This window comes from Vitis riparia, chromosome 18 (assembly GCF_004353265.1).
Source record: "Vitis riparia cultivar Riparia Gloire de Montpellier isolate 1030 chromosome 18, EGFV_Vit.rip_1.0, whole genome shotgun sequence".
In the NCBI taxonomy this organism is placed as follows: Eukaryota; Viridiplantae; Streptophyta; class Magnoliopsida; order Vitales; family Vitaceae; genus Vitis; species Vitis riparia.
The window spans coordinates 6,357,639-6,383,405 of record NC_048448.1 but is presented as its reverse complement, the minus strand read 5'-3'; the positions used below and the strand labels follow the sequence as shown (position 1 = coordinate 6,383,405).

General features: G+C 31.8%; 1 protein-coding gene and 1 long non-coding RNA gene across 10 annotated transcripts in view; one reads left to right on the top strand and one right to left on the bottom strand.

Annotated features, from left to right (window-relative positions):
- The window catches only part of LOC117907142, a 22,137-nt gene extending 9,022 nt beyond the window's left edge, over positions 1-13,115 (top strand). For 4 of the 5 annotated variants that reach the window (XR_004649951.1, XR_004649950.1, XR_004649948.1 and 1 more), the window contains 2 exons: positions 10,853-10,953; positions 11,044-13,115. This is a non-coding gene — a long non-coding RNA (uncharacterized LOC117907142). The remainder of the gene's footprint in view (positions 1-10,852; positions 10,954-11,043) is intronic. The other variant, XR_004649949.1, reaches the window with a different exon arrangement.
- On the bottom strand, positions 369-25,767 carry LOC117907141 (MADS-box transcription factor 23-like). 5 transcript variants are annotated; one of them, XM_034820550.1, is made up of 9 exons: positions 25,671-25,767; positions 25,202-25,408; positions 11,306-11,384; positions 6,296-6,357; positions 1,364-1,463; positions 1,228-1,269; positions 1,063-1,146; positions 773-945; positions 369-677 (listed from the first exon to the last, which is right to left on the bottom strand). In XM_034820550.1, the coding sequence occupies exons 2-9, from the start codon at positions 25,381-25,383 to the stop codon at positions 659-661; spliced, it is 741 nt and encodes a 246-aa protein (XP_034676441.1). In that variant the 5' UTR covers positions 25,384-25,408; positions 25,671-25,767; the 3' UTR covers positions 369-658. The 5 variants fall into 5 exon arrangements, with proteins under 5 accessions (XP_034676441.1, XP_034676442.1, XP_034676443.1 ...); XM_034820551.1 differs by having other exon boundaries at positions 369-674; XM_034820552.1 differs by having other exon boundaries at positions 773-927.

Here is a 25,767-nt window from a genome sequence, read left to right as displayed (position 1 = left end):
TTAGTGTACTACACATAGACAACCCTCAATCTAGACATAGGGATACTACAATTTATGTATGGTTTACCATCTTAGTAAATGCATTTGTTTTTGTTTAAGTTTGTGTCTGTGTATACAGTAGATTTATACAAAGTAAAATATGAAGAAATCAGTAACTTTAATATAGGTTTGATATCAAAACCATTCCTGTTCCTGCTACAGAATTGCAGTTCAGTTTCTCAAGTATCTTAAGATGTTAACTCATTGTTTTTTTTCTCTATATTATTCTCATATGAACAAGATGCATGTTGGTATTTCTATTTTGTGATAGCAAGATAACTGACTAGATCTCTTTTCTAATTATCGTCATAGGAAAAGAACACAAGTTACCTTAAAAGGCAAATCTTACTATTGCACATGCGGTTTGTTTGTTTTTTTTTTTTTTTCTTTTTGCCTTTTTTCTTTATTTTATCTGATATTAGGCTTTACAAAGGTAAATGTTTCTTTATCATCTCACACTGCTAAAATTTGTTTCATTGATCATGTCAAACTGAAATCTTTGTGATGGATGGTTTCTAGATCACCAAGTCTCACTAAGAGTAGCATAACTTTATCATCATGAAGCATTTTGTTGATAGGAGTTTGTTAACATCCTTCCATAAATGATCCATCTTCTTTGCTATTGCAGTTGTAGTCTGCTGCAATTTCAAAGGGAAAAGTTTGGGATCAATATTCTGACAAAGTACTTGGGTATCTTTGAATGAAATATTTAGTTGCATGGAGAAAAAATTACCCCAGTTTTGTAGCTCTTGCTGGTGTCGTCTCATAGTTTTGTTGCTGTGGCTGGCAAAGCTGGAGATGGATGGGCACATGCAAGTCCTCTCCAATGCTTAAACCATTTGTGAAGGCATTTTTGTTTGTTCCATTCACTTCCCTTGTTCCATAAACCTGGGATGTGAAATTTTTCTGCTGAGGTTGAGTATAAAACAGCTCATGGTTTGACATAGGTTTTAAAGATTGAAAATGGGTACATTTGTGTTTTAAAGGATATTTGAAGGTCATATTAATTGTCCATATAAATACCTTCTTATATAATTCCATGTTTTCTTGACGAATTAAGTTTACCTTCTTATACAATTCCACATTTTCATTGTGAAGAAGGTTTCCCTGCAACAAAGCCAGTGAGATTTAGATATTGCAACAAAACCAAAGAAGGCACAGTTGGGAGTCTCTGTATTCAGGGTTCACCTTTTGGTTTAGTTCCTGTATTTCATCAATTAAAATTTGGTCCTATGAAAGTTAACAATAAGTTAGAGACCATGCAAATCCTTTGTATTGTATAAGAGAAAGAATAAGGATTGGATAGGGAATGAGGGTCTCAAACCTTTTTCATACGGACACCTCGAAGACTCATTTCCAATTGGTTCTCCAAATTCTGCAAATCTTTGACACTCAAACCAGAAAGCTCTTCCCCCATCATTTGCCTGTATTTGTGAAGTAAAAACATAGGAAGCATTATCTTGCTAAAACATTCTCTATCATTGACTTGTGTGTCACTAGTAAGGCACCTCTATGAAATACAAGAGACCATTTCTTGCAATGATTACATCTTTTACACACTAAACCACTATAGTGTTCAAAATTTCTGTTCTTTTATTGATGGCTCTTCGCCCATCATTTTACAACCTCATGCTTTGTCAATTCTCTATTTTCTCTGAAGTATCATAGCTAGTGTAGGTGAGAAGTTGTTTTAATCTTTTATTCTCCTCGTATTATAATGTCTCAGTACTATTGAGTGTTTATAGTATAACTATCACACTATTAGGACACAGTATTGCTAGCAGCCCTTTCTGAATGGTATTTGGCTTTGGTTTAGCCTGAAATTAAACATTTTCCCTTCGTGAAAATGTATCTGCTATAAAGAAAATGGCTCTCTACATTTCTATGGGTTTGAGAGTTTTAAATATCTAGGTGGTCCCCGCTTTTTCTTTGAGGTTGTGTCATGCACCTCAAGCATTTTAAAAACCGAACCCATTACATAAATAAATAAGAGTAGAAATATAAATATTTCTTAAAATATAACAAAAATTAGCTCTTGAGGGTTGTCTCAAGTGGCAAGGGTTTGGAGTGGAATGAGAGAGGTTCAGGGTAAGTAATAAAGGGAAAAAGAAGGGGGAAAAAAAGTAATGCTCCTTATTCAAAAATTAGCTCTTGAAAGTTGCCTCAAGTGGCAAGGGTTTGAAGTGGGAAAGTGGGAGGTTCAGGGTAAGTAATAAAAGGGAAAAGAAGAAAAAAAAAAGTATCATTCCTTTCCTTATTCACTGTTATTATTTACTTCAGAACATCTATATCAAACAATTACAGTAAAAAAGAAAAAGGATTTGCCCAAATGAAAGTGGGAGTGACTCATCCTTGGAAGATTCAAGTTTTATAATGAGAGTTATGGGGCTTATCAACTGAATCTCAATAGGGAATGGGTACATATTTCAAAATTCATAGGAGAAAGGCCCATTATTTAGACTCAGCTTGCCTATGGAAAATGGTGACTATGCAGAAAAAGATCAACAGAGGGTACAATATGAGAGCAATAGCCACGAGCTAGAAATTAAAGAATTTGGGAATTCTGATGTTACTGGCTGTGGAGGTTCACCTCCCACAGTAGTACAGTACGACCTTCATTTCTGAAGGGCGACAAAAAATCTCTTGGGCAAGGAAACACGGGATGTTGTCACGTTACTAGAGATGAAAAAAGAAGTGTGTGATAGGAATTTGGTGCATAGCATTTGGATGACTAGATATAGAAAGTGGGTGGAGATCTTGACTATTAAGGCTTTGGGAGGCATTTTGATAATTTGAACTCTGTATCTATCATGCATTGAGGTGGTGATAGGGTCCTTTTTTGTTCAATTAAATTATCATCAAATAGTGCAAGTCTTTTGGTTGTCTTCAATTTATGCTCCAAATGATCTTACTCTTGGGAAAGAGTTCTAGGATGAGTAATGTGATCAATATGGGCTAACTTTTTTGAGATGGTGTGTTGGGGGTGATTTTCATGTCATTAGAAGGGCTACAAAAAAGTCAAAAGGCATAGGAATTTCCAAAAGTATGAAAGAATTTGATAGCATAATCATAGAGTGTAAACTAGTTGATCCCCCTCTCAGAAATGTGTCATTTACTTGGTCAAACTTGTAAATTCCTCTATTTATAAGGTTAGATTCTTTTTCTCCTCATATTGGGATATTAATTTCACCTATAATCTTCAAGATAACAATCCCTATTGGCGGGGTTGATTGCTTTTAGGTTTGAGAATATGTGGGTAAGGCATCTAGATTTCAAAGAAAGTATAATTCTATGGTGGAGAAAGTTGCATATTTTTCAAATGAGAAGGTCAAAAGATCATACTAAGGCATTACAACAAAATTGAAAATATGGAATAATTCTACTTTTGGAAATACAAGAGAGAGGAAGGATTCAATAATGAAGGATATAGCCATAGTAGATTATCAAGTAGGGGCGAGGCCTCTAATTGATAAATTAGCATCCTAAAGGGCTACCAAGAAAATGAAGTCAAAAGAGTTGTTGTTAAAGGAAGAGGTTCATTAGAGGCTAATATCTAGAGTAAAGTGGGCTACGAAGGGGAAACGGGGGTGGGAGGGGCACGGTGGAGGGTAGGGAGAGCTATAAATTGAAGTTCTTTCATTGAATAGCTAATGGAAGGAAAAAGAAGTTCATTAAATCCATTGTGGATGAGAATAAAGCAAAGCCAAGTAACCAAGCTAGCATTTCCAAGGAGATTTTGAGATTCTTTAGCAAACTTTATATTAGATTAGATGACGATTCATGGAGAATAGATGGTTTAGAGTGATCCCTATCTTATAGGAGAGTTCTAGTGGTTTGGAGCACCGTTTTTCAAAAAAAAAAAATGAGAGTTTTTTTTTTTTTTTTTTTATTTTATTTTTTTTATTATTTTATGAACAAGGAAAATGCCCTAAGCCTAGCTGGTTTTGTTTAGCTTTGTATCAGGAATGTTGAGACACAACAAAAGAGGACTTACTACAAGTATTTGTTAAATTTCTTGATAATGGAATTATAAATAAGAGTATAAGAGGTTAAAAAGAGTCACACCAACATACTGACCCGACCTTATTAACCCAACTCTATTATTCCCAACTGATTTTGTTTGAAAATCACAAGCCCCATTTAAGGTCAAGTCCTTTGCTTGGTTAGTGGCACACAAAAAGATAAACACTAATGACATGCTACAAATGAGAAAACTCTATAAAGCCCTCGATCTTGATGTGTGTTTGTTGTGTATGGAGAGTGGTAAAACGGTAGATCATGTTTTTTACATTGTCCTTTCACTTTGAGGTTATGACATAAACTATTCAGATTGACTCATTTGGACTAGGTTCCTCCTTGGATTATATGTGACATGATAACCATCTCGTATAAAGGGTTGTGAGGTACCTTTAGAGGCAAGGTATTGTGGCAATTCACTTATCTTGCTTTGATATGGGTTGTGTGGCGGGAAAAAAGCACTAAGATCTTTTGGGATAAAGCGAAAACTTCTGAGGGTCTTTGGGACATCATTCATTTTTTAGCTCCTTTTAGGCCTTTTGTACAATAACTTTTAAGGGTATTCTCCTTAATATAATTCAACTTGTTTGGATGTCAGTGCATAGGTAAGGTGTGGGCTAGCAAAGACCGATTACTTTTTGTATATTCCCATATGGGTTGTGGCATTTCATAGTTGTATAGATTTACTTAGCACTTTGGAGGTTCCTACGTATTTTTTGTATAGTTATTTTGGAGGATTCCTCATCCTTCTTTTGTAATTATTATTACTTACCTTAATATATTATATTATTGTTTATCATCCAAAAAAAAAAGTCAAACCAACAAATTAGATAATGGCTAAAAGTGTTATGAGCAATTGTGTGTGTTGCTTAAGATCGTTCATCTCTCACAGGGAGCCATTATTAAGGGTAGACAAATTTTGGATGTGGTATTAGTAGCTAATGAAGTGGTATATGAGAAGGATGTGTGGGAGAAACAGGGATTGTGATTAAGTTTGATTTTAAAAAACTTATGATCACGTGGATTAGGAGTTTCTAGATCATGCTTTAAAAAGAAAAGGCTTCAAATAGAAATGGAGATCTTCAATTCATGAATACTTGTCATCTCTAAAAGTGCTAATAAATGGGTGGGCTAAAGAATGGATTAAACTTTCAAGTAGTTTAAGATAGGGTGATTCTTTTTCTCCATTTCTTTTTATCATTGTGGCAAACATGTTGAGAAAAATTGATGTTGATAACAGCAGTGTGGTCGATTTAAGGGCTTCTTAGTGGGTGAAGGTAGAACAAGGACGACTCGTCTATATTTTCTGATGACACCATTTTCTTATCAAGATCTTGTTCAAACGAGTTGCAAAGTGTTAAGATTATTTTGGAGTCAATCAATTGATTTATTTTGTAGGGGATTTTCTACCCCTTAAGCTTTTGAATTCATGTTTGTGACCACTTCTAATTATGCATTTTCATTGAAATCTAAATTAGATAGTTTTTCTCACTTTTGATCAAAGTTATGTGATGGTTGTGTCTAGGAAAAGGATTTCACATCCTTCTCTACATTAGCTAATAAAATGTTTGTTTCTCATAAATAAATAAATAATAAGCCATATAGTTCTTCATGGGTTTTCCTCTTCTTTTTGTTTTGTTTTTTTTTTTTTTCTCTTGGTGGTTTGCTTTTATGTGAACTAAATGACCATTAATTCATTAATCTCTTCAATAGCAACATTGAAATATTAAACAAAAATGAATAAATAAATAAATAATAATAAGCAATGTAGATCTTCATGGGTTTTCCTCCTCTTTGTTTTGTTTTTTTTTTTTCTCTTGGTGGTTTTCTTTTATGTGAACTAAATGACTATTAATTCATTAATCTCTTCAATAGAAAAATTGAAATATTACACAAAAGATTTCAATATGTGCACACATATCGTCATATTGATACAATGAAAAATGAAACTTCTAGATAATAGCTACCAGCTTTTCAACTCATATTTCAACTTTAGAGGAAAAAATATGACATGCGTTCATCTCAAAAATCATTCACAGACAGTGAAATACTTTGATCTTAGTTTACATATTAATTGTTCAGTTTGTTTACATTTGTATTTACACTAAGCTTTAAATTTGCCATCTTGGTTTTGAGATCTCTTTGGAACTATTCATCAAAGGACTTTTGACATGCAAAATAGCAAGTGGGTTTGAAATTTTCCATCATAATAGCAATTTTATTGGAGAATAGATTCTACCGATGATTTTCTTGCAAGTGTTGCAGTTGTTGCCTCAACATTGCTGCCTCCCGTTGCCAGAACTAGCAATTAGAATGGCATGATTAGTGACATACACAAGACATATATGTTCATCATAGACAAACTGAAGTGGAGAACTGACTGTTCTAAACACTTATCAGAAGTAACCTGAACATACATGGATAAAATTTCAAAAGATCAGAAGAAGCATCTTCCTTGGATGATGCTTTTCCTGGAGTCAGTGACTTACTGGTTGGTAGCAGAAGTAAAAGATTGCATTGGTAAACAATTCCAAAGGCAACAACTTAAACAAGTGAGCACATATTAAACTCCAGGATGTGTGTGTGTGTGTGTGTGTTTGGGGGGGGTGGTGTGTGAACATTTCCATGTATGCAGAGAATTGTTGCTACTTTGGAAATCCAACCAATCATTTCTTTTTTAAGTCATTCACATTGCTGTAGGATGTTCTGGTTCTAAAAAGGAGAAAGAAAAAGTATACATTCAGTTCAGTATTCTGATAAACGAAAGGAGTGCTAGATGTACATTGCTGCTTCATGGAAGAAGAAAAACGTTCAAAACCACAACATTAATTAGGATATCATCTTCAGTTCTTATATCCTGCTTTGGATGAAATTTTGTTGGGTTAAAATCAAGAATTCACTTTGACTGTTTTTTCAAGCAATTGGCTTTATTTGGGACAAAGAAAAGGTTATAAATTGACCAGGAAATAAAACTTGGTAGAATGTTTCTAAGAAATGCTTAGGCGCATGTAGTGACTAAGGTTGTCAGAATCCAGCTGTTAATGCTTTGACTTCTCTGGGATTCTGAACATTGGTGAGTTCGTATGTGAAAGGTTCTAGCCTCTGTTGGGCCTCTTAAAAAAGTGTCCTAGAGTTCATTATAGTCCAAGGTGCGGTAGAGGTAGCATGATATTAAAAATGTTTTCTGCCTGCACATAAAACAGAGAGAGGTACTAGCCTATAATGAAGTTACTCCATGAAATATAGGGTTCCTTCATAAATATGATTGAGCGTGGTATGTGGAGTCTAATATCCCAAGACTTCGCTTTTACCTTCTTTCTATCATCGTGCTGTTGGATCTTGTGGTTTTTTAGGTGGGCAAGCTTGTCTAGTATAACCAAATACTCTTGAAATTTGAAGAATAACCCCTTTTGTTTATTTTTTTTTTAAAATGACCCATTTTGGACATTATCACCCTTCTTTTTTCCTTCAAAATGACATCTCCCTCCCATTCTCGTTTCATCCGATTCTGATAACAAGTTCTTCTCACCATGTTTTCTCCTTTCTTCCATAAATTTTTCAGTGGAGATAAAACCCATAACAAATATCAATGGATAAAAATCAGTCACGACTCTCTTTTTCAAGATCCTTCATCTTTTCTTTATTTTTATTAGGGTTTTTTTTTTGTTGTTCTCTGTTGCAGTTTTTTGTATTGGTTTTTGTTGTTGTTGTTGGTTTTTTTTTTTTTTTTTTTTTTTTTGAAATTTTATATAAAATTTAATAATGTTTTTGGTTAGGGTTTCTTGGGTTGCTTTTAGTTGGGGTATTTTGCAATTATTTTTTATTAGGGTTTTGTTGCATATGTTTTCTATTGAGATTTTGGTTGAGGTTGTTTGCAGTGAGATTTTGGTTGGTGTTTTCTTTTGAGATTTTGGTAAAGGTTTTTTGCAATTTTGGTTAGTTTTTTTTTGCAGTTTGTTTGATAGATTTTTTTTGTAGTTTCATCTAAATTTCTAAAATATGAAGATAAGATTGTAGAGTTCATTAAGTTTTTTTATGTAAATAAAATGAAAACTTAGCCTCAGTTAAGTTCTTTTTAAAATAAAACTTAATAACAACACATTTTAGGTTATTATAATTAAATTCTTTGTTGATAAAACGGAAATTTAACCCTAGTTAAATTATTTATAAAGGAAACTTAATCATTGTATAGTTCAGGTTACCATTATGATTGAAAACTTAATCTTAATTAAGTTCTTTGTGAACCAAACTTAACTTCAGTGCAGTTCAAGCGAACATTCTTAATTAGAAAATAACCTTTATCAAATTTGTAATAAATAAAATTTAATCTAGATAAATATCTCTAATGAAAACAATAATGAATTGTATGAGAGATAAAATCATTATAAAAGAGAGAGAAAAATTAAACCAAATAAATTGAAGTGTTATAACTTGAAATAAATAAAATAAGTGGGAAAATATGTTTTTGAAGACAAACAAAAATAGAGAGGGGTAAAAGCATCCAAAGAGGGTCATTTCTCAACAAAATTAAAGGGGGAAGGTCATTTTTACAATTTGATAGGTATTTTGACTCATGTGTCAAAATAACTCTTATATCTATTGTTTCATAATAGTCTATAAGGGAGAAAGGTGAGAGGAAGGTACTTCAAAATACTATTCTTATTTTTGTTGTAGCCACAGATGCAATTTCACATTAGTCCAAAAAAATTGGAATATAAAAGGCTGTGGTACTTTTGTTAAATAAGTAAATCAACTCTTGTATATTTCTGTCTTTTATTTTGTGATGGAAAATTGCAAAACATCACACACAAAAAGAAATATCTGTGTAAATTATAATAAATATGTGATCTTCTTGATGCATACACACAGTTTGGATCAGATTGCATTTGGTGCAAAACAATGTTAGGTGTACACTGCTCATTATCTTATGTGGGATCCATTTTCTATCATGCTTGTCATGGCTATTGTTGTATGATGTGTCCTCATGCTGACACACTTGCCAAATGTCATGTTGACTGGGAATTAAGTGGTCCATAATACTAGACCAACATGATATTTGGCACACAAGTGGTAACTAATCCTCTGGCAGGCAGGGCAAACATGTTTCCCATGAAAAGTTATGGAAGGGCAAACACTGAAAGTATAACATCTTATTCTTAGACCCTTCCATTACTTTCATGGGCCCATGTATTGCTATTCCTATCTTTAGATAAGATGCCTCACCATAACTATCATGCTTGCTAATTATCAAGTTGATCTGGAATCAAGAGCTAATCCTATACATATAGAGCTCCAAATTGGAGTTTTGTGGGTTATGTAGCTACTGCTATCAAGTCATCTTCTTATTTTGCTATCATGATAAGCATGAGAGGACATCCTATCCACTGGTAGGATTCCTGAAACATGGAGTCCAAAAAAGTGAATTGAGGAAGTGAGAATAAAAAGTTATATAATTGGCATAATTTGATTCATGCATAAATACATATTTACATGCATATGCATGGAACCATTCAAGTTGATAACATGGATCTTGTTTTGCTTCTTCTAATCTAATAAAAAAGAACACATCTCCCATTGATGCACAATGCAATCTCCTAATGTTTTTTCCTTCTTTTGGCCCTCTCCCACTTCAAAGCCCTTCCATAACTCCTGGCCACTTAGTCACAATGCGTGATTCGTGCCCCCTTTTCTAGCATTTTAAACATATTTGTTCTTGCTTACCTATAGAAAGACGAACAAAGAATCTCTTTATTTCTGAGCATGAATATGTTTATTTGAGACAGTGATAATGTCAACTTCAAAAACTATATGTAGCTGCATGGTGACAACAGGAAATTCCATATTTGCAATCTAGTTATTCCCATAATCTGCTTATGAAGAACAGTGATCCACATATCTGACCTACAATACTTCACTAACAGGCTTTATGCCAACTGGAAACTTTCCTCCTCAACATGCTCCAATAAAATGATGTTTTGACTATCCATGCAATGAAAACACTCTGACAGTGAGTCCATTTAAGTATTACTCCGTTGAAACTATTGGAAAATAAGTCCAGGAGCCTGTTTTTTCAGAATTACTTTATGATATGAATGTTTCATGTATAGTGGGGTTGCATCCAAGTTACATCCATCTTTAATATCTTTTGGAGTACATCTAACATAAGTTTATGATCAAAGTGTTTATTTAAAGGTGAATTTGGATTCTTGAAAAGGAGGAGCATTTGTGGAAAATCAAATGTGAATGAGAGATGTTGATACTCAATGTGTTGATGATGTGAAATAACAAGGCAAAAGCACATTGGGCATCAAAACAACTGTCCACTTTGTAATAGAGTCACTGATTGCGTATATGCACATATGTGGATGCCTTTGAAAACTTGAGTGGATATTTGTTCAACTGTGGTTGTCAAAAAAGGCCTTTACTAACTCCTATATCCTGTGAAGTAGAAATATAAGAAAATATTCACTCCAAAAAAAGTAGTGTTAGCATGGATTAGCAAGCCTTCCATACAAATGTATAACTTTTTAAAAAATTTTGAGTGCCTAAGAACAAAAGCAGTGTCTTTGCAATTTCTATTCTTCGAACTCTTTGGGAGTTAAATGATTCAGTTTGCATAGGATAGGTACAGGTATAATCAATTCTATCTTGGTGAATGCTAAGATTTTTGCTTTGTTATGGACTGGTGTTGCTTCTTGTATTCCTTAGAGACCGATTATTTATTGCTATTATAATCCCCATCCTTATTATGGGCAGTTGAATTGAATGTTGATTGTTGCTCTTTGATTACTCCTAGGAAGCTAAGGATTTGTGGAAGGTGTATAATTCGTGTTGGGAAAGCTTGCAAGAAGGTAAAAATTTTCAGGAATTTGAACTGTAATTCCTCCTTCCCAATTAGTAAGTCTAATCCAAATCTTGTTCATTCATACAAATCAAATCCTTAATTTGGTTCTTGCCTAACAAATTTTTCTGATACTGTTCTCTCAGATTCCTTTGCCAACATGAGCGACACCAGTGCAAGTACAGAGAAGGTTTGCCTATTGTCTATTAACTGCATTGTTGTTTGAACATGTCTTAAATTTTTTTATACCTTATGGATAGGTTGATAAATACATACACAAACAATTAGATAAAGCATTCTATATATAATGCTGCAATGCTGTGCTTGCATACAAAATCAACTATATATGCTTCTTTAAACATGGATAAATTTACAGAAGAAGATGGAGTGGTGGTTACTGAAGAATACCTTGACTTCTGAAGTTGGGTTAACCAGTTGTTGGTGTTCCTCTTTTGCTTTGATATAGCGCTCAGTTATTGATTTAATGCTGGAATAGCAGAATGAAATTGTGTGAGATCTCAAATATGTTCTGTATACTGTTTTTGGGCATTTCATACAGAAATTTGAAACATAATGTCAGGCAATACTATGTGAAGAGTTGGCTGTCTCATTATATCATTATGATTAAACAAAAGACTACAGGTTTACCTGCTAAGGAGGTGATTACTCCAAGAGACATAAACTCAAGGTATGGACTTCAAACAGTTCTGTTTTTCCTACTTTTACTTTTCTGAAAGAATGTTCTTGAAAATCTGAGTTTATGTTATATTTTCTTTGCATTCTTTTTTATAGACAAGTTGGGGATAGTATATTTTTTAGAATAAGTGATTTAATAAAAAAATGAAGTGTGACCCTAGTATATAGAAAGGTGTACAAGGTACACCAAGGCAACAGAACTTATGGTAGAGCATGAGCAAAAGTTATAAGATGCCTCTAAACTATCAAAAAAAAGAAAGGAGTGCTCTACATCAGATCTTTAGACCATAAAAGTAGAGTTCTAAGGACTTGGTGCTTCACAATCAAAATTGATTGCTCTAAACTATCGAAGAACCTTCTGTTCCTCTCTTTTTATATTATCAGAAGTGAACCATTGGCTTATATCTCTTTTCTTTGAAACTATCATGCCCAGCCAAATCTCTAAATGGGTTGGGAAGAGCATGATATCACAGACCAATACCTTATCTGAGAATTCATACGGTAACTCAGCACCTCAAACTCTAAGCAACTTAATAAGCCTAATTCAAGCCACTGGGAAAATAAAAGCAAGAGCTAATAGGAAGAGAATGCTTGAAGAAATTCTGATAAAAAAAAAAATGATAGAGAGAGAATGCTTGAAGAAAGCAAGTGTAATAACATTAGAAAACTTTACAAAACACTTGTCAACTTGATTGATGGTAGACCACCTAGTTATCAGTACGAGGGGAAAGTCCTCTTAATGCATATTGAATATGGAATTCTAATAAGCTTGTCAAGCACTTCCAAGCTGGTCCAAGCACTACTAAACTCCTTAGTGGCTGTTGTATGCTCCTTCAAGCACCTTCAAATACCTTAAAATCTGCTTCGGGCACTTTAAAGTTCTGGAACATTTTGGAGCTGCTTGAAACCCTTGGAGAATGGAAAAATTGTAGATCTACACAAAATTGGGAGTGAGCTATGACAATAAGACACCTTAAACAAGGAGAATACCCGAGACTACAAATTAGAAGCTCATCCACAATGAATCAGAGTATGGTTTGCAGTTTCCTCTTGTTTGTGCTAACCATTACCCAACTGCATCTCATAGAGTTGTTTATGTTAAGATATCCTCCCATGCTGGCTTTTCTAGCAAAGAAACTTTGGATGACACCTTAAGAGTCATAAAGCTTGTGAAAAAAAAGAAAAAAAAACCAAGGCTCCCCCATGCCAATCTACCCCCTGCACTGCTATGAATAGACATTACGTCTAGGAGCTGCATAAATGGCTCTATCTGCCTTTCAAAGAAGCCACCTCAGAAAAAGAAGTCCTTGCTACCTAGAAGCTATTCTCCCTCAATTCAACAATCTAGCACCCAAACTTCTTTCAGAACTACCATATTAAACATTTTAGGGAATCGAATTTGTATAAAAGTCTTCTGATGCTTTCCAGAGGATAACCCTACTAGCCTCTGTGCTATCTCAAATTCCAAACACAGCCCCAACACCTCCTCCACCCCTTCCGTACTAACTGTCCTTCCCACTGAAAAATCTTCATAATTTTGTTCATGATTGTCTATAATACCCAAACCATCATTAGTCTTAAAAAAGCAAACTCTTCTATTGGGACTGGATGAATCTTTCTAGTTGCCAACCCACCCTTCTAAAGCAAATTTCTTTTAGGCCTTTTGGCATCATCAAAGCTTACATATAGTTGCTAGGGAGACTATAAATAGTGCTTTTCATGAAAATCTTCCAGCCTCTTAAATCTTTTTTCCTCAACATTGAAGACAATTTACAGTGGTCACAGTATACGTTTATGATTATGCATTTCAATTTAGTCTTCTTAAATCATGTGGAATTTGGTGAGTTTATGACCTTACTTATGTTTTTTTTTTTTAAATAAAAATAAAAATAAAAATCATGCATTTCAATTTAGTTTACTTAAATCATGTGGAATTTGGTGAGTTTATGGCTGTCTTTATGTTTTTTTATTCTCTTTTTCTCTGTGATCTATCTTTTACATTTGTATTTACAAACTAAATGTTTGTGGAGCCTCTTTGAATACCAAAACCTCCATAATTCTAATCTACATATTGTACAATCTATATATTGCTATATAATAATTACAATTCCCCCCTTCCCTTTCTCCGTCTCCCCCTCCCCCACCCAAAACCCCAACCAAAAAAAGTCTTAAAGTGGCTCATGACATTATTTAATTACAAGTATGTGAGACTAGTTTCAAACAAAAAACATGTTTGAGGGGGGAAAGAAAGTTGGAAACTAGAATTTTCTTCATACTTCCATATTTTCTGCTCAAGGATGATTAAAGGGGATAATTCAAAAGATCGTCATTGTAGCTATATAAGGAATTAGAAATGAAAACAGGTTTACTGGAATACAAAGTAGAAGCTATGATGACCATGCTTAGGGAAAATTAGCTACAACAAGCGACTGAGAACTATAACAAGTTGAAGAGTGGCAATATGTTAAGGAGAAAGTATCTGGCTATGAAAATTTTCCTTAATTATTTTCAAATTGATTTTTTTTTTCTTTAAGATTTGAGATGACAAAATATGAATTGGTGTTGATGTGGTACAACAGGAACTGGATACATTTTTTTTTTTTTTTTATCAGAAACGAAGAAAATTATATTAATAGAAGAAAAAATACAAGAGAAAGAGAAGAAAACAAGAGAAGGATGAGAGGTCCTTTCCACAAAAACAAAAACTGAACAAAGTAGAAACCACCCAACTTTAGAAAACTAAAAATAAAGAGAAACCCCAACACTCTCAAACTTTTGAAGCGCAAACCACAGCCTAGTTGAGTTGTAAAACACTTAAGAAGAACTCCTCTAAAAGTTGCAGTACAAGAGGCCCAAAGAGAGGAAAAGAACATAATCAAGTCCCATAACATATTGAGAAGGTATTTTTGTTCTTGAATATGTTGGTTTTATTATAGGTGAGTGTCTACATGTCAATGGAGCGGTTGGAAATTTTTCTACATGTGATTATGTATGTGACCTGTATTACATTCTTTTCATATTGATAAGTTTTTTTTTTTTTTAATAAAAATAGTAACAATATGATTAAAAAGTTATGAATGCTTGTGAGATGGCATGTCCTTTGCTGGGAGAAGGTTTTTTCCCTTATAAATGACAACTCAAAAATGTGTAAATACTACTTAAAGTCATGAAGGACAATGAGGCTGAATCTATAATTTTTACATAGAACAATCAGTTGTGATACATAGTGTCTTAGAGTCAATCTCCACTCGAAAGTAGACAGGGTTGGTCATCCTAGTTGTGAATGTACAAAGTTTGGTCAACTTGTAAGCTATGGGATATTTTGATAGGTAAATAAGCAAGATATATTAAAAGCACTTGCCAAAAGGCACAACAAAGTACACACGGAGTATACAATTAGGATCGATCAACAAGCGGGAGAATAGGGAAGAAAAACCCACCACCCTAACAACAAATAGCCACAAAAGAAACTAAGATGCAAGAGAAAAAAGAAACTCATACCGCAACCCCAAAAAAGAAACTCCTATTGAGCACTAAAGCTTCCTAAGCCCAAGTCCAACCCCTTCCCTAAATTATTCCCCTTAGAAAGGTATCCACCAAAAAACAGCCTTAAAAAGCCCAAACTACCCACAGTTATGGTTATCTAAGAATTTCATCATTGGAAAAATTTTCATTTCCAATAGAACATAGGGTCATCCCAAAAAGGGGATTTAATGAGGTTTTCTTTTAATATTTGATCTGGAAGCTCTTCTCCATTAATTATTCTTTTTGCCCAAGCTACAAATATTGACTGTCATATATCCTCTCTTTAACATCTCTACAATTAAGATCTTCCCTCATTATGTTTCCCAAGTGGAACAAAAAAAAAAAAAAAAAACGTATTCTTAAGGAGCTTTATAGCCTCAAATTTCTTTGGTTAGGAAATCTACTATAGTCTTAGCATACAAGAAATTGTAATACAAATTTACACAAAACATCCTATCCTTAGTCCATATTAAGATGTTTTTTCCTTCAACTTGGAAATTGGGTTACCCCCTCCATTTCCTAATCTTGGAAGAGTCTTTTGAATCGTACCAACCATTAGCCTCTACATCCTCCTTCCCACAAATTAACAATTATAGCATTCTTAGAAGAAGCTAGCATGTACAACAAAGGAAATGCTTCTTTCAATATGTTCTCCTCAACCCTCCTATCTCAACAAAATTTTGTCTGTTTGCCATTTTCAACGCAAATAACTATCCTGTGGCTAAAATCTTCCCGACCTTTTATAATGTCTTTCCACATATTTATGCCAAAACTCTCTCTTACCTCTCATATATTTTACCTATCATCCAATTTCCTGAATTTTCTTGGAATGACCTTTCTTCATAGACTTTCCCACTCAAGGGCAAACCTCCACAACCATAGATGTGTAAAGTTTGACAAGTGTGAATATCATCAAAGAACAAAAATGTCGTGTGCATATGAAGACAACAAGTCATAACACTCTTTTAGTGTCCTATATTGAGTTTAAAGGCTTGTTTGATAACATTTTCAAAAGCCAATCTTTGATGTTATCTAGAACAAAAGTTTGTTTGGTAACTTGGAATGTTCTTAACCTTTTTTTTTTCTCTATTTCCAAATATTTCTTAAAAATAACTTTTATTAACAGTGTTTTATTTCAATCATTCTCCATAACTATATGATTAAAAAAATTGAAAACAATCAAACTATATTCTTGTAAAGCACTTTGTTTTTTAACAAGTTCTAAAAAAAAAATTCTGTTTTTTTCCAAAAAATTGTGTTTTCGAGTCTTGAAAATAATCTTCTATTTTTAAGAATAGAAAATTATCTTTGAAAAGGGTTGCCAAATAGGGTGTAATTTTCCTATGGATGCCTTACTCTAATGAAAAAGCATTGGTAATGGTGTAGATGGAACTAAAGAATAAATAGAACTAATCCAAACCAATCAAAATGAACTAAATTAGGTGCTACTTTCACCAACCAAGAAACCCAATTTCTTTAGGGAATGGAAACTTGGGTTGGTAATTTTTTAATTGTTGTAATTTATTATTAAGGATCTGTTTATATATATTATTGTATATATGATATGGACTTCATTAAAGTAGTTTATTATTATATATGGTCAACTAAATTGATTTTCAAATATTAAACCAATTGAGTTTAAAGCCCAATTAATTCAAATTCAACCAAACTGTCTAAATTAAATTTTAACAAATTTGCTTTTGTTCAATTTTTTCATTACTAAAAGCTTGGTTCTATTTGACTAATACCTTTACACACTTAGGTGATATAATCATTTTTATGAATTAAATCTTAAATACATTTTTCTTTTAAATCTATTAAAGTGACATTAAGGTGGTGTTTGTTATCTTAACTTAATGTTGAATGCAAATCTATTAAGGGGTTTGTTTATATATATTATTATAGATATGATATGGACTTCATTAAAGTAGTTTAAAGCCTAATTGATTCAAATTCAACCAATGTATCTAAACTAAAGGGATAGATCTTAACAAATTTTCCTTTGTTCCATTTTTTCATTATTAAAAGCTTTGTTCTATTTACACACTTAGGTAATATAATCTTTTTTATGAATTGTTAAATTTGAAATACATTTCTCATTTAAATCTACTGAAGTGACATTAAGGTAGTGTTTGTTTTTTTTTTTTAATTTAATGTTGAATGCAACCTATGTTTAGATTTTAGATAATATGTTTTTAACTTTTTTTATTTATTACTTATTTTTTTAAAAAAAATTCATTGAATAAAAAAAGTCAAAATACTTTACTTTTTGCTAAATGCTAAAAATAATTTTTTCAAATAACTAAAACATAATCTTAACATATCCCTCACCCTATTAATACTTAATAGTTAATTTATAAAAAAAATTAACAACTTAATACTTTAAAGTTTTTTCTTGAATTAGTTAAATTAAGTTTTATTTGGATTTAAGTCAAAAAAACAAACATCACCTAAGATTACCCCAATGGAACCCAATGGCATTTGTACTTTCCTCTCAAATTTAAATAAACTTGAATTTAATAGTGTTATACATATAAAAACTTTAAGTGATATGTTTGCTTAAAGGGCAGATTCAATCTATTCTTGGTGAAAAAATTAATTGAATCAACTTGAAGTTGAACTTGGTTTCATTCATTTAAATCAATAAGTTGAACCAAACCAGTTTGGGTCTTTAGCCTAATTGATTTCTCAAGTTTGTTTAAAATTCATTTGAGTGTAAAGCCCAAAAGTCATTTAAAATTTAGGCCTAAAATATAATGGCACTTCTACATTTTGGGTCATTGCCCAATAATAATGAACTACTTTAATAGGGCCTCTATATCAATGAATTTACATAAATGCATCCAACATTAAGTAATTATAATTACAAAAAGGGTAGAAGCCTTCAAACATCAGTTGGGTTTGATAATATCATTCATGAGACAAATGAAACCAAAATTAATGGATCAAGATGGTTTTCATGGTTCTGAAACCAAACTGTACTTCTTAATTATTGAAAGCTCAACAGATTTTATTGGTTTTGATTGAATTGAGGATAATAATATTGATTTTTTTTATTTCCACGTACACTCCTTTGTTTATTGGTTTTTCATGTTAAAAACATAGAAAATTAATAATTAAGTATATTTGCACTTGTTTTATATCATTCTAGACAAGATATTTGAAAGTAATAATTTTGACAAAAAAAATAGTAATTGAACATTTTTATGAATTTCAAAAAATACCCTAATTTGTTGCACTAGTAAAAATGCTTTAAAAAAAAAAAATCTAATTCTAGTGTTATTACAAAAATCACATGGTTAATATTTTGTATAATTATTTGAAAAAAAAATTATCATTTATGCCATATTGCACAATGGCTAAGGAAAAAAAGTTATTGACATTATATATTTAGTAGGTAAGGGTGCAACTTGGATAGGTTAACTTAATGTTCGGACTATCTTAAGCAGTCATTTGTAACATTCAATGTTCGACTTAGGCTAAGTTTTCTTCTATCTAAGCTAAATCTAGGTTGAACTTGGGTTAAGGATTGAACAACCCAAATTTAAACCAAACCGGATTTAATATTTTTATGATATGTATAATGTATATAGCCCTATAAAATAATATTTTCTTTTTAGATTTTCAAGAAAATAAAAATGAAACTATACTTATATAAATATACTTACATTTTTTTAGATTTTCTTTTTTAATACTATCTTGAAATTTTGTTTCATTTACTATTTAAATTGTAGTCTAAATATCTAGAAAAAAAGATTTTAAGAAACATTGTGGATGAATTTCGAATCATACAACTCAATCAAACGAACCAACTCAAAGTCTATCATGATCAAATTGAGCTTAACTTGAACTTCAAAAAAAAAGTTGGGTTAAACTTGAATTAAGAATCTTATGTTAGAGATTGGGTTGGGTTGGGATCAAGTTGATTCTTTCTTAATTCAGGTTGCATTCTGGTTAACCATCAACCTAACCAATCCACCCAAGTTGCAGCCTTAATAGTAGGTTTTTTTTAATCTATGGAGACACTTCAAAATTGTGATAGCCTTAGCTCTAAGGATGCAATATTTACACAAGGAGTAGGTCAATATAAATTATGAATCAAACCTCGAATCCGATGTGGAAGACTATCTATCTACTCCCATAAGAAGTGTTTATTCACAATTCTATGAAACATGACCAAGATGTCATATTTGCATAGGAGGTGGTTGTGAGATCACATATTAGTTTGAGAAATGAGTTTATAACATTATATATGTAATGACATGAACTTCTCTAATTATAAACATATTTTAAAGTTGTGAGGGGTTTGGTTTAAAGCAAACTATATCCACATAGAAGGAAGCAAATTGTTACAAGTTATATCAAAATCAATCTCTAACCCTAGTGTGAGAATTTTTCTATTTGGTTCTGTAATTGATGTTTGCCTTTTTGACCTTGTAATGTCATGGGGCAAGATAAAGACATTGTGTGTTCACCAGAGAGGATCAATTGTGAGATTCCACTTTAGTTGGGGAGAAAAGGTTTTGATATTAGTCAACTTCTTTTAATTTAGAGATGCATTTAAAAATCGTAAAGGCCTTAACCCAAGGTAGACAATATTTATACGTAATGGAACAAATTATTATGGCGATAGACTCTTCATAACCTTGAGGATATGTTTTGAAAATATAATATATATATATATATATATATATATATATAAAAGAAAGTGAATTATTATAAATATTATTAAAGCTAATTTTTTATCCTAATTACCTAAGAATGGTTAAGACCTCATATTACTTAAGGAAAGTTTTTAACCCCATATACAAAGAGTAAATTCCCTTGAATTAACCTAGCAATGGGTGAAATCCTATATTGATCAAGGGAGTAAATGTATGTTAAAACAACCATTATGGATAGGAGAGAGTGGAAGTTGTAATAAAAAATATTTTATATAAGACTTAAGTATAATAAAAATTAGTTAGGAAAAATAGTTTTTCTCTTTGGATAGAGAAAAGAGGGTTAGGGCTCTATGCTCGGTCTAGCCAAAGTCAAATTAAGAAAGAGGAAAATGAAAAGGGAAGAACAAAAAAAAAGAGCGACTTTTTCATATAAAAATAAAAAGATTTTACACTTTTTAATTGAATCATGATTGCTTATATAATTTAGATTACTTATTTAAAATGTTTAATTTTTAATTATTTTAAATATCACAACAGTTTTATTGCAATTCTATTTCCTCCATTTTTCCTTTCGTTTTATATTTCATGTGGTTACTTTGTTAAAAATGTATATTTATTCTTGTATTTAGCTTTTCCTTTTTGAACAGAGATGACAATAAGGTGAATTTTTTCAGGTACTCGCCTTACTTTAGCCTTAATAGTATGAGTTTGAAATTTAAGTAAACAAGTTAAAAGTCAGTTTAAATTTTTTTTCAAAACCCTAAACAAGTTGGGGCAAGTTCTAATATTATCTTATCCTATCTCATATATAAAATTAATTTCATTTCATTTTTATTTTCCTATTTTTATTATATATATATATAATAAAAATAGTTTTCAATAAAATAAATTATAATATTTTAATTATTTATAAAATATATTTATTTTAATGTAATTAAAAAATTTTCAAAAAAAGTTAAATGAGACAAGGGAGACGAGCATGGAAAATTCGCATATCCACCCCACACGCCCTCATTTTATTTTTTTAATAGAACGAGAATGAAATTATTTTGAATAAAATAAATGGGTTTGGAATGAGGGTGATCCATCCCAAACCTATCTCGTTGTCATCCCTATTCTTGAACGGCATGACTAGATAGCCCAACCCAAAAATCACTGCTTATATAGCTTGAGACGAAGGGGTGAAAGAATAACATTACTCAAATATTTATTGGGATAACATGTTTGAAGAATTGAACATGAAGGAAAATAACAAAACTAATTATCTCCATATAGAAGAAGTTATCACCTTGTATTAAATTAATATATTACAATAAATTTTTAAACAGGAAATTCTACAACCCTGAAGAGGTACACACCAAAGTTTTATATCTTGATTACTATATTTGTATGTTAACATCTAGTCACATTTTTCATAATCTTTTGTTGACACCTTATCACTTCAGTTACATTCTTAGTTTGCATCCAAGTAAAATTAAGTTTTTCAGTGTTAAATATGAACACTAATAACCTATGTGGTACCTGAACTCTTTACTACTAGTAATTCCATATTAATTATGTTTTAAATGCATCTAAACTCTAATTTAATTGAAAAGATATAACAACAAAATATTTACAAAAAAACTAATTATACGTCCCATGCTTTGTATAAATAATCATACAAAGAAATAGGTAGGCAATAGAATTTTTTTTTTTTTCAATTTCTTAAAAATACAATCACTTTGAAATACTTATAACTTGAAAATTAAAGATGAAGCCAAGTTTAAAAAAGAATCAAGAATAGTAAAGCTGAACTTAAGAAGTTAAGAGGCGTGAGAGATCTCATGTTCTTCTAATCTTTGACAATATTATGATCTTATTAAAAACAAATCCTAAAGAGAGTTCAATAGGTTGGTATGGGACTATGCTGATAAGAAAATGCTACATAAAAAATAGAACAAAGGACATAGGAAGATTAAGAGTGTGTTTCAAAATAATTGTATGAAGTATTTCTAATACTTAAAAAATAAAAATTTTCGAATAGTAGAAATGACAGAAACACTTCATGGAATCATATAAAAATACACTCTAATAATGTATTTAGTAGTAACTTTAAAAGATATTTTTAATATTTTTAATACTTGAAAAATAAACAAATTTAAGAATTAAAAAAATTAGAAACACTTTTCAAAATAACTGTTAAACACACTTTAATACTACTTAAAATAAAAAATTTATATTTTAAAGTAAATATCCACAAACCTAATTTTTCTTCACATAAAAAACTATTTTTCGTTTACCAGCTATTTTCTTCTTGAGGTCTGCGGAACGTTCGCAGATGGCAAAGAATTAAAGAAGATTGTCAAAAAATCCTAGCTTCACATAACTCTATATTATTATTAAATCGATCGTGACAAATGGGCCTTTCGTTTGACTGCAAGTCACCAATTACGGACTTTAAAAGTTCCAACCAATGAACTTGAAATGCAACAAAAAAAAAGTAGGCTGGTCCATGAACCTACACATAATAGGCATCGGGAGCAGCTTTCTTATAACAGCAACAGCAATATGCGGCGCCAGCATGTACCCTCCACATTCTTAACCAGTTTGGTAGGAAACGACATATCTACGTCATATCCTTGGTGGAGTGGGGAAAGAGAAACTTTTACCTCCTCTTTTCTCTTTTTGCCTTTTAAATGAATTTCACTTGTGCTGCCATGCTGGCAAGCACACTACATGGGTTCTCAAGGTTGCATTAATTTACTTGATCCAATCACATGTAGCCTTACTAAATTATACCCACTTGATCCACATGTTTATCCAGTTAAATCCATGATATGGATTTCAAAATATTCTTATCCTTTTTCTATTTCGCTATTATAAACCATAATAATAATATATTAAAAGTACGTACGGCCAACTATAGCCATACTCAAAACCCCACTCCTCTCCAAAGATGGTCTTTTAATTTTGGGGAAAGCACGTATGGGCCGGGAGACTGGCGAAGGACATGCAACAAAAACTGTCTCATCGTTCTTTGTAAAGCACAAAAAATTGGGAATCTCTGGGTAGCGCTCGATGTCTAACGATGTCTCAAGAAAACAAAAAAAATCATGCAAGCTCTTCTAACTATGAAGCTCTGGGTGACGGAATCTTACGTTCTATTATTGGCAACCTAAATGAAATTATTTTTTTTAAATTTAAACCTAATATAAATATATATATCATGGAGGTCTTTCTCCTAAAATATGTTTTCTAAAATCTTAAAAGTATCATTTTTGTTCATGATTGAAATATAAACATAAGAATGAATTTCATTGTCAACTGCACTCTCAAAGGATACAAAGCTTTGAGGATGCTAACAAAAGGAAAGGAGGGAAGAAAAGATTTTGACAGAAAGAGCCCCAGCAACGAGGAACTCCTACCTTTGGACCCAAAATCACTTAGCACGAAAATCTCTTCCTTAATGCCTTAAAAGGGATCATATCATCTGTAATCATAAGATCCTATAAATGTCCCCGTCCAAAATACCTTTGTAAGTCGGAGGGCTCTGGTCTTTTAAAAATGAAACTATAAAGTATGCATAATTTTGTTTTTGTTGCAATAGTAATGAAATATCCAACAAAATTTTTCACTTTTACTACAGGGCTAGGCCAAGCCTTGAAAGATAGATATTTTAACACCTCATAGTTCTTCTAAGTTTTGAGGGTGGATGGAAAGTCAGGGTTGTTTGGATAGTTTTCGAAAAATAAACTTTAAGAGGGGTTTTCAAAGATAATTTTATGATATATTGTAGAAAAAAAAATCGGTTTGGAATGTGTAACGTCGTATTTATACAAATCATAAAAAATAAGTGAAAATAACTTAAAACAATTAAAATAAATTTTTAGAAAACATCATGCTTTCAAAACATATTCTCAAAAACGGTTTTTTATCCAAAAAAAATTACTAAACACATTCTCAAGTATGAAAATTAGTTTTTTATTTTTAAAAATAAAAAATTATTTTAAAAACAATTTTCAAATCAGGTTTATACCTATTATCACATAAGATTGCTAGAACTTCACTCAAGAAAAGAGAAAAGAAACTCAATCCACTTGCATGAAATTGTGTTTTGTTGGACCAAAATTAGCACAACAAAACAAAGATGACCGATCTAATGGGAGCTCTACTTTAAGCATACGGTGTATTTATAGTTACCACATCTCTCCATGTATAAACACTGGACATACCTAGCTAAAAATTTAAAACGCCTAATTCTAGCATGAAGTCCTTGTGGTTTGTTATATCTCTACATTCTACTACCACTACTAATGCACATCTTTTTGTATGCAAGGATGCAGATACTAAGGTGACGTTTGTTTTTTTGGCTTTTTACTGAAAGTAATTTATTTTCAGAATTTAGGTTATTTGTTTTTCTACTTTTTCATGGCTTATTATAAACTTTTTACTAAATAGAAAAAGTCAAAATATGTAACTTTTTCTAAATAGAAAAAATAACATATTAGTTTTTCTTTATTTTTAAATACTTTATAGAAATAAAATACTACGAAAACAAATAACCTAATATTTAACACTATTAAGTATTAAAGTTCTATTTAAAATTAAGTAAAAAAAACAAACACCACCTAAGTTGGAAAACAATTCTTCTTCATTTTGATAGCCCATATATTCACCCATACTGCTATATTTCCTAGTATGAAGTTATGAACCATGCTCTATTTGAGAAATCAAAGTAATGATGATAGAAAGGAGAGACTTAAAGATATATACATTTTTTAAGTTTTTAATTAAAACGACAACTTTATCTTTTTCTTCTCTTTTATATAACTTTATTAATTGTAACTCAAATAAAGGATTATAATTGAAGTTTAAACGTGTATTGAATTGTGAAAACCAAAGCTCCAAGACAACAGTTGAGCTTAAACATACCGAGCTAGGCTCAACTAAATGCTATTCGATCTATCTTCTCATTTTGCTGATTCAAAATCGATTTATTACCTAAGGTCACGATACTTAAATCTAACTCCTAAAGGATTGAATCAACTGTATTCTTCTCACAGGTAGAGTTTGGGAGGTCCATGAGTGAATGACCAGCTACTTAATATTACTACTGAACAACAATGACATCGCTACACAGCAACTAATAAGATCGCGGATAAGCATAACAGCAAAATATATATGCAGAAATTGATGCACAAGTACATGAAAATGCATGATCAAGCACATGATTGTAGGATGATCAAAAGAGAACAAGCATATTTGCATCAATGAATCAGAAAATCCTCTAATCTCACAGTAAATCGAGTATCAATATACAAAAGAAGCATAAAAGAGATTGAATATACAGATCTTAATTAAATTGGAGCTTCATATATGCAGAATACGAAAGATAATAATAGTAAAAATGTAAAGGAACTTTGTTGAGATCTTATAGGACCTGGTGCTTGCGTAATCATAGAGCTTTCCAGTGCTGGAGAAGATTATCACTCCTACTTCGGCATCGCACAAGATCGCCAGCTCCTTAGCCTTTTTCAGCAATCCGTTTCTCCGCTTCGAGAACGTCACTTGCCTGCTAGTGGAATTGTCGATCCTCCGAATCACGATCTTTCCTCTCCCCATCCTTAACACCTCCAAGCTAGGTTTTCTAGATAGAGAAAGTAGGAAGTTCAAATTCTGAGATCAGATAATGAAGAAAAGGAAGGGAAAAAAAATGCTCCGTTTGGTTCCGAAAAATCATCGATGGGAAAGGAAACTCATAGTCCGAGAATAGCGGAATAAAGTAAGATTCCAAATTTCAGTATCTTTTCCCTGGGATTTCTCGGTAGCCAAACAGACTGTAAGTGAATCCAGGTACGGATAAAGAAATTTTCGGCGAAAATCAGAGAAATCTTGCGAGAAAACCTTACTTGGCAAAGCTTTAATGGAGACAAAGCCAGGTTTCGTAATCGTCGTTTCAGTTGGTTCTGATTCACATCATCGTCCTATATAAGGAAAGTGTGTAAA

Bases quoted from the DNA above. Each gene is read 5' to 3' on its own strand.
- LOC117907141 (XM_034820550.1), bottom strand. From the start codon at position 25,383: ATGGGGAGAGGAAAGATCGTGATTCGGAGGATCGACAATTCCACTAGC. The intron at 11,385-25,201 runs GTCCTATAAGAT...CTGCTATTCCAG, and splicing joins TATGATTACGCAAGCACCAG to CATTAAATCAATAACTGAGC. The intron at 6,358-11,305 runs GTATTCTTCAGT...TCTAATTGCTAG, and splicing joins ACCCAACTTCAGAAGTCAAG to TTCTGGCAACGGGAGGCAGC.